The sequence below is a fragment of the Castor canadensis genome, chromosome 7, assembly GCF_047511655.1.
Source record: "Castor canadensis chromosome 7, mCasCan1.hap1v2, whole genome shotgun sequence".
NCBI classification, from domain to species: domain Eukaryota; kingdom Metazoa; phylum Chordata; class Mammalia; order Rodentia; family Castoridae; genus Castor; species Castor canadensis.
In genome coordinates this window covers 162885783-162894590 of record NC_133392.1, presented here as the reverse complement: position 1 = coordinate 162894590, position 8808 = coordinate 162885783, and the positions used below count along the sequence as shown (strand labels likewise).

Sequence of the window (8808 nt, the reverse complement as noted above, 5' to 3'; positions counted from 1 at the left end):
TGCCCACATCAGGGTGGTCTGGGACATGGCCCTGGTGGTGACTCAGCCCCTAGTGGATAAGGCTTGTGGAATGAGGGCACGTGTGAGATGCTCATGTGACCATATGTAGCCTCATATCCCTGGCCCTGCCAGTAATAAGGGTGTGGCTCCATGTGTACATGACTACATGTGACACATTGTGCTGTCACTGGCCAGTGGCCCGTGAACCACCCTCCCCCCTCACAGGTGTCTGTGACTTTGTAGCCCCATCAGTAAAGTGCCTTTAGTAAAGTTATGTTCTCAGTTCTGTGTCTTTTCTGGGGCCTGGGCCAGGGGTGTGTGTGAGTCTCCACAGCTGGACCCAGCTTGTCCAGGGTCTCCTGGAGCCCCCTTCCCACCCCAGCCAGAGGCTGACTAGAATAGTAAGTACCTGGGCCTTGGGATCTGGTGAGGAGGCTGAGACCTGCACAAACTGGATGGCCTGGGCTCTTCTGGCCACGTCTGCCTGGAGATGCAAGATCCTGGGGCTGATGGCAGACCAGGGTGGGGATGGAGATAGGCAGGATTCTGTCTGGCCTGTGTGGTGCTGCCCTTTGCGACTCCATCAGTCAGGGAGGATGAAGGGGCTATGGTCTGTGGGTCTTCAGACACCCTCTGGTGGTCACCACCTCTGCGCTTGGGGAGCTTTTTTAGGCTTGCTTCAGGTGGTATGTCCTGTGGCTCTAAAAAGGGTTCCCAATAGGGCCACAGGGCTTGTGTACCTCCAAGCGCCACAAGGGATGGGAAAGGAAGGGACCTTTAGAGACCCTGGGCTCTGAACCAGATGAGGCTCCACCCTGGTCCTGCCTGCCCTACCCCTGTGCTCTGGAATTCTCCCATCTCCTTTGGGGAGCTTCATGGTGCTGGGTGGCAACCAAGCCCAGAAGTGCCCCACCCATTTGAAGTCAGAAGGGGGACAAAGGTTAGTCCCCCAAACCTTGGTCCCACCATGATCCAGTTGTGTAAACTGGATGGGATTGGCAGGGCGTGACTTTCTGGTGGGAGAGACTTGAGTGGTGGTGGGGCCACAGGGTGAATACATTTTACCAAAGGCAGATATAAAATAATTTATTTTAAAATGTATCATTTGCCAGGGTGGGAGGAATGGCTGGGAAGTTCCTGCAGTGGCTTGGCCACAGGGACTGCTCTGCCTCTGTACTCTGATTCCTGGTCAGAGTGCAAGCCTAGAGCCTCTACCCAGCAGAAGGGGACAGCTCTGCCCGGAAAAGGGGCCTGGGGAAGACCCTGGTGAAATGTCACATGGAAGGAGGGCTGGTGAGCCCCTCCATTCTTGGCAATTCTGTGTCTTCAGAGGAGCAGAGGCCCAGCGAGGACTCCTGGACGCCTTTCCCCATCTATGAGACAGGGGCCAGAGGTAGTCTCTGGGGCTGTGGGAGCCTGTGGGTTCTTGGAGCCTTTGGGGACTCTTTTGTCCATCTCATTGGGTCCCAGCCTCAGTGAGTAAGGGGCCCAAGTAGGTTCTCACTGGGGCTCTGGGGGACATCCAGAGCTGCTGTGTCCTTGACCCCAGTGGATCAGGGACCTACCCTGGTTCTCAGGTAGGGGGGATGACCTGGCCCAGCCCAGGCTGGTGACCCCTAATCGCTGGCCAGGGACCTGAGGGAGAAGACATCAGCAATGGCGGTGGCCGTGGCGGTGGCTGTGGGGGGCCGGGGGAGGCAGTGCAGATTTCCAGTCCTGAGTGCACACTGCACAGGCCACAGCACCACGCAGAACAGCACCAACAGCAGTGCTGAGACCAGAGCCACACGCCGCCAGTCCCCACAGCGTGCCCAGCAGCGGGCCAGGCAGCCCCGGCAGGGGGCAGGTTCTGGAGCAGGTGCAGGTGGGGTGGGCTCAGCAGGCTTACTCAGGCCCACATCAATACATACGAAACCAGGCGCCTCGCGGCCAGGTGTGGCTGGCTGTGGGTGGCAGCACAGCTTGGTGCCCTCAAGCCACACAGGCTCCTCCCACCGCAGGTGCTCTGGCATCTTGGCCTGCAGCTGGCGGCTGGTGCGTAGTGCAGGAGCCCCGGCGGCTGGCACAGCTGTGGGTTCCCGGCAGAATGGACAGGGCATGACCCCGCTGCCCGGGTGGCCTGTTGGCTGGGCAGCCACCAGCCGGGCCAGACACTCCAGGCAGAAGACATGGGTGCAGGAGAGCTCCTTGGGTGTCTTGAAAATGTTGTCATAGCCTGAGAAGCATATGGAACACTCCAACGGGGAGGCCACTTTCTCTGAGCCTGGTGTACCAGGGGACCTAGGACTGCTAGCAAGACCTGGGGACCTGGGACTGCCAGCAGAGCTGGGAGACCTAGAGCTGCCGACAGGGGCAGGGGACCTGGGCACAGTGCCTGTGGAGCTGCTCCGGCGGGGGGGTGGCATAGCTGTGTGCCACATCTCCTGTCCTGATGACATGGCTCTGAGCTGCAAGATAGAGACCACTGTGAGGGACCCCAGAGAGGAATTCAGCCTCTCCTTTTCTTTTACCCAGCATCAGCTCCGAAGATCCCATGGATGGACACTGTCCAACTGTGGACACTGTGCCCAAATTGCAACCTGCCCTCCTCCACTCATCACAGGGGCGAGCATCTCATGGTACCCCAGGCCTGGGTGACTCAGAGGGGTTCCAGAAATGGAGGCTGTGTGTTGACAGCTGCATTGACCCCCATCATGCTGATATTCACAGTGGCCCACCATAGTGGGCCATAGTATTTATGTGTAGACTCTGCAGGGCTGGGCCTATGTCATGCATGTGGAGCAGGCAGTTCTAAGGTGGCACAGTTCAGCATCACTAGACTCAGAGCCAGGGGGAGCCAAGACCCTTGAGGGCTTAAGGGCTGCCTGTGGTGGGTCAGGTAAGGTGGGTTTGAACTCAGATCCCAGTGTTCTGTTTAGTCAGCACACACCTGAGTTGCAGGCAGCTGTGTGAGGATAGGGTTCAGGTCTCCGGGTCAGAGAGCAGCTGAGCTCATCCTGGGGCCTGAAGGAGGATTTTTCCAGGCTGCAGCCTGGAACCTGCTGGGCCAGCTTGTTTGACTGGAAACAGGGTCTGATGCCAGTGGCCAAGGACTGGAAATGCCCCCAACCCATGGCCAGAGGAATAGGGTGTGGCAACCTCAGCCATCTTCTGTTCCCCTTCCCCAAATCACAGGTAACCCCAGGGTCACAATAACTGCCTGTGGAGTAGGCAGTGGGATGCTAGAGGATCCAGGTCTCCTTCTTCCACAGCCCACCCCACTTCCTTGAAAGAGGCCACAGAGATGCTGACCAGAGGCCTGCCTGGTCCTGCCTGCTGCCCCTCCCATGAGCCAGGTCTCCACCCCAGAGAGCTACAGGAGTCCTGCCAGGAATAAGGTAGGTAAAGGGATGACTTGTATTTTATCACAAAAGCCCTGGCCATGCAACACCATAGAAGCCAGGGAGCAGAGATGACCCCTTACCTTGCCTGACTAGACCCTAACTTGCTGGTTAGTCCCAGGTGGGTGGGTGGAATGGCTCAGGTGTTGCTGAGTCGTCACCGGGACCATGTGAGTCACCTGACATCACACTGTGATGTCATGATGGCCGCAGGCTCCTGGCAGGTGATGTCACCACTTCCTGGGGACAACAGTGGCCTGGGCAGAATCTAGGGGGTCTTGGAACTATCCTCCCACTGCCTGGGCTCCCCCACAGGCCCAGTTTCTCGGCACCAGGCCTTACCCTCCTGGGAGAGACCCCACCCCAAGGCTGCAAAGGTGGAGGGTGAGGACAGGCTGAGTTGGCCTTACCTGGCAGTTGGGGGTCAGTGGATCCTGGGCATGATCCTCTCTGTCAGCCACAGCGGGACTCTGAGCCTCTGGGCTCCCCGGCTCCAGCAGTGTTCACTCTCTCTTCTCTGGGTCCAAGCTGGCCTCTGTTCCACCTGGCAAGTGTTCCTCTATGGGCCAGCGGCCAGCAGCTGTCCCGTGGCACCGGTCTGGCCAGTGCACCCTCTGCTGTCAGTGTATGCAGCAGGGTGCGTGTGCTTGTCCAGGCGTGGAGCTCGCTGTCTGAGGCAGGTGAGAATTCTCAGGGCGTGAGCTCCCAAGCAGATGTATTTATACCCTCCAGGTCATGGAGGCCAGGAGTGCCACCCTGGGCCTCAGGGATTGGCTGGCCTCCTGTCCTGTCAGGTGCAGGAGGCACAGGTCAGGCACAGGAGAGAGAGGAACCAAAGTGAAAGCTAGAGCCTGGGTGGGTCTGGGGTCAGCACAGACCTCTGTGGCCTGGGGATGGATGCTCAGATGAAGCCCCTCCTCCTTTGGGAAGCAGGTCTGCCCACCTTGTCCCAGGTCCCTGCCGCCTGGTTCCTGTGGGACCTCCTAGCAAGGACCCTCCACTAATCTCACATATACTCTCAAGAGTTATAGTCCAGCTTCTCATGGCTTCTCTCCCCCATGTCCACCTGTACCCACTGGTGCCCTCCCCTGCAACCCCCATCCCTGCCCCTTCCTCTCCTGCCTCTCCCACATACGTGCCTGACTCTCACACACAGCTTTGTCTGCTGTTGCCTCAACACCCTGTCCCTGGCTTAGAGCCCTTGGAGGGAACTCCCTGCCCTTGGGTTCGGGAAATGGGGTGAGAGGTCAGGGCTGGGCAGCAGCCTTAAGGGTGGGGTCACAGTGAGGATGTTAGAGACTCAGGCTGGCCACAACGGCTTGTGGTGAGTGCTTGCTGGAGCACCCTCCATTACACACTGTGGTGTAGGGCTTCAGGAAGCTCCCAACCCAGTTAAGGGCCTAGAAAGTTTCTGAAGATGGAGACCAACTTTGACCAGGTGACACAGGGCCTTGACAGACTACAGAGCAATGAGGACTGAATCTGGGGCTAAGGTGGACAAAGGAGTGGATAGTGACACAAGTGGCTCCCTGGCCTGCCCTGGGGCCCAGTGTATGCCAAAATGTTCCTGCTGACCAGCCTTAGCTCCTTCCAATGGACTTTTGTGCTCCCCACCCCCTTCTGTCAGGCCAGGCTCTCACTCCCTCCAAGGCTTCTCTGCCTACTGGCCAAGCACAGTGGACACTGGGGTCCTGATACCTAAGCCCATTCATGGGACTGTGGGGAGGGGATGCTGCTGGAAGGGCCTTATCCTGGGGAAAGGGATGGCCTCAGGGCACTCACCACCTGCACGGTCCCACTGACCACCTAAGTGGCCAGACCCACCAGAAGCCACACAGGACATCCTGGTGCCCAAGACCAAGACTCCCAAGGGAGCTGAGATGTGGGTGACAAAAGAGGGCTGAGGGTGATGCCCTAAAATGGGGGACCCGAGCTCAGGAAGGGACTCCTCCCTGCCTGTTCCAAGAGGAATGAGGATTCATCCAGAGGGGAATTCATCCAGGGGGTGGAGCCTAGAGAGGGGATAAAGGGTAGGGGCCTGGAAGGGGCAGGGCCTAGGGAAGTATGGAGACTAGAGAAGAGGTGGGACCCAGGAAAGTATGGAGGTGGGGTGGAAGGCGAGGCTCAGAGAGGGAATGGGGGTTCTGTGAGGGAGACGTCTGAGGGCCCAGCACAGCAAATGCTATGTAAGGAGGGTGATGACTCGGAGTCACATGCCACCTCAGGAAGTGCCTTGTGTCCAGGCTCCTCTGGAAACATCCTCCAGAAGGCTCCTGGGAATATCCAAGCTCTGAGGTCACTGAGCAACCGGTGGACAGCCAGTGCCCAGAGGCAAAAGTGTGCTGAGGCTTTAGGAATGTGCCAGGCCTCCCTGCAGGAGGATGGTGGGGCTGCCTTCTCCCAGCACAGACCCTGGGGAAAGCTGACCCCCTGCTGACAGAGGGGCTAAGACCTGGGGAGGCTCAGGACAGCAGTAGGAGGGACTTGGGCAGCAAGGGAGACCCACCTGGTCCCTCATCCTGACCAGCAGGCAAGCTGAGAGTAGCCCAAATGAATGTGTTGGCATATGTACCAACATGCTAACACATGTGAGTGCTAACATGTACACAAAGGGACTCAGCCTCCTTCTGTTTCCTCAGCCTTAACTCCACAGCCCCAGGGGACTCCCTGAACTAGGCCCTTATCCCTTCCCTGTCCCGAGGTGGGCTGGACACAGAACCTTAGCCAGGTGAGTGCAGGGGGGTGTGTCCTTTCACCCTGCCACTGTCCCTACTGCTAGGGCTACAGATGGACCTGGCCACAAGTCCCTGACAATGCCCGTTGAGGGACAGGGTATGGTCAGTGCAGGGGGCCCTCCAGGGCCAGGTCTCTTCTGCTTTCCCCAGACTTGGGCCTGGCTTCCCAACCCTGTCAACCTGGTGCTGGTTATTCTGCTGACTATTCTGCTGTCCCTCAGATCACCGACATGGGAGGTTGCACACCCACATCTGGCTCTGCTGGCCCCAGGGCTGGAGTTCTTTCCTGCAGGCACAGGTATTTATGCAGCTGGCTGCCTGGGCAGAAACTCCACTTTCCCCATAGGCGGCTGCAGGGAACCAGAATCTGGGCTTTGGAGTGGGAGATGTCCTTGGGTCTCACCTTAGCCTACTTTCTGGGGCCAGCTCCAGGCTGGCATTCCACCCTCTGGGCGGGAAGCCTAGCCAGTACCGTCACTCTGAACCAAACAGTGAGAATGAGGTCCCCAAAGGCCCACCTGCTGGCCTCTTTGTCAGTACCTACCACCTGCTAGGCCTGTCTGTGCCAGCTCCTCTGGAACCTGGAGCCAAGGCAGCCCCAGGCTCCTGTCCTGTTACTCCTGGCTCTGATGTCATTTCTAGGCTCACCTCCTAATGATGCTGTGGACCCTTCCTTGACTGTCCCTGGTTGGCTGTGGGCACCTCAGTGCTGCTAACCACTGAGTGAGGTGAGGAAATGAGGGGTGGGACTGGGCCACGGTGAGGGTCGTGGAAGTGGCTGGAGTGATCCCTGCCACAGAGTGAAGGAGAGGGACAGGCTCCAGAAGAGCATGAGCAGGAAAAGCCTGGGTGGAGACCATTCAGGATGAGAGGAGGGGGCCCTATCTGAATCCCCAGGGAGCTTAACTGGCAGTCCCCCATGCCACTTTCTCTGGCTGCTGCCAATGTCTTTTTCAGAAATAATACTTGAGGCCTCACTGGCCTCAAGGTCCCTCAGTTGTGCCCAGAGTATTCTGAACCTGCAGGTAGTTCAAGACAGTGTGGCTCTGGAGAACATACAGCTGCAGAGTAGAGGGGTACTGGGTCAGACTCCCTCCTGCAGCCCATGCTTCTCCTCACATCCTGTCTCCAGGGCAGGGGCCTTGCTTCCCAGCACTTCTTTGGGGTCTAGGCCCAGAGTAGAGGGATGCTCCCTCCCCAAGTGCCTCAGAGGCAAGAACCTCAGGCTGGGTGGTAACAGATGTCTGAAGACACAGCCCTCCAGGCCACAGTAATATAGAGACATGGAGGGCAATTAGGAAGCATGGACAGGGCTCCTAGCATCCCACCTGCCAGGCACTTTGCCCTTCCCTGGAATCTGAGCAGAACCTTTGTGGGCAGGTTTCACTCCAGCTCAGCCCTCCTTGGCCAGTCTCATGCTGGTCTGCAAACATTCCCACACCCACCAGCCCCTCCAAAGAACAACCCATCTATGGGCTTGGGGTGGGACCGTTATGCTGGGCTCAAGTGGCCAGGACACAGGACCCTCCTCTTCCCAAGGATGACTCTGACCTACAAAGTGCCAGTTTGTAGCCTCCTGGGGTCTCTTGAGGTGAGTGGCCAAGCAACACCCTGCAAGATATTCTGGGTCCTACCTGCAGGCCCTAGCCAGGCTGCAGAAAAGCCTCAAAGAGGTGCCCACATCCTTCTATCTCAGGCCGTAAGGGGCTTGGATTGTCCCTAGAACAATGCAGTTTCAAGTAAGCCCTCCCCCGACTAAGGTAACATCCTGAAAAGAGTTGAGGCTGCATTTGATGAATGGGTCCTTAGCAGAGTATGCATTCAGGGTGGGCTGTGCTATCTGCGTTTGGTGCCCCAGCCAGGTGCCAGGCAGTGGGGATCCTGGACTCTGCTGAGGGGCTTTTCTCTACCTCTCATTGCTCTGTGCCCTGCACATGGGGGTAGGGTAGGCCACACACACTGGAGAACAGATGACCCTAAGAACGGTGAAAAGGCTGGAAGAGAGAAGCTCTAGAGTTAACTTGGTCCAACATTAAACTGGCCCTGCACCCTCACTGCCACAGAAGCTGCTAGCTCAAGTCTGGTAGTGAGCTCTTATCAGTGTTGACAACATGCTGGACACCTGGAGGCCAGAACCACTAGCTACTAGGACAAGCATACCATCACAAGCCCAAGTAAAGCTAATGACCCAAAGGGATCAGATGTGGTGGATCCATGGGTGGACTCTTCACACTGGGTGCCTAGCCTGGCATCTTCTAACTGGAGTCTGTCGGCTATGGTCTGTTGCTGGAGCCCACTAGGGCTCAAGGCCTGGGGTAAGAAGACAGCAGGGCTTCAGGGCCTTTTCTGCATTAAGCAAAACTTGATTCTTAGCCCCTGGAAATGTGACCTTGGGAGTCTCAGCTCCTATAGGAGCAGATCGGACCTGGAGCTGCCTGTCTCAGGTGCTGCTTCCCAGGCTTTGTCTTCCCTGCTGGCTGTGTGTTGGTCTCACTCCTCTCATGAGGGGTCTGTGGGGGCACTCAGCCTACTGGTGCTGAAAGGGTCCTGTCTGCCAAGGGCTCCAGAGGGTGCAGCCCCGTTTCTCTGAGGTACAGAATAGCAGTGTCCCCCACAGGCTGTGCCAGTTTTAGTCATTTGTATCAGGTCTTTGTTTTAGCTGCCACTGCTGGGACCTTGTGTCTCTTGAGGAC

General features: G+C 57.7%; 1 protein-coding gene across 4 annotated transcripts; it reads right to left on the bottom strand.

Annotated features, from left to right (window-relative positions):
• Positions 1–1073: 1073 nt before the first annotated feature.
• Rnf223 (ring finger protein 223) lies at positions 1074–8775 on the bottom strand. 4 transcript variants are annotated; one of them, XM_074081634.1, is made up of 4 exons: positions 3791–8775; positions 3464–3620; positions 2930–3092; positions 1074–2447 (listed from the first exon to the last, which is right to left on the bottom strand). In XM_074081634.1, the coding sequence occupies exon 4, from the start codon at positions 2436–2438 to the stop codon at positions 1617–1619; it is 822 nt and encodes a 273-aa protein (XP_073937735.1). In that variant the 5' UTR covers positions 2439–2447; positions 2930–3092; positions 3464–3620; positions 3791–8775; the 3' UTR covers positions 1074–1616. The 4 variants fall into 4 exon arrangements, with proteins under 4 accessions (XP_073937735.1, XP_073937737.1, XP_073937736.1 ...); XM_074081636.1 differs by having other exon boundaries at positions 2930–3003; XM_074081635.1 differs by lacking the exon at positions 2930–3092.
• Positions 8776–8808: the final 33 nt, after the last annotated feature.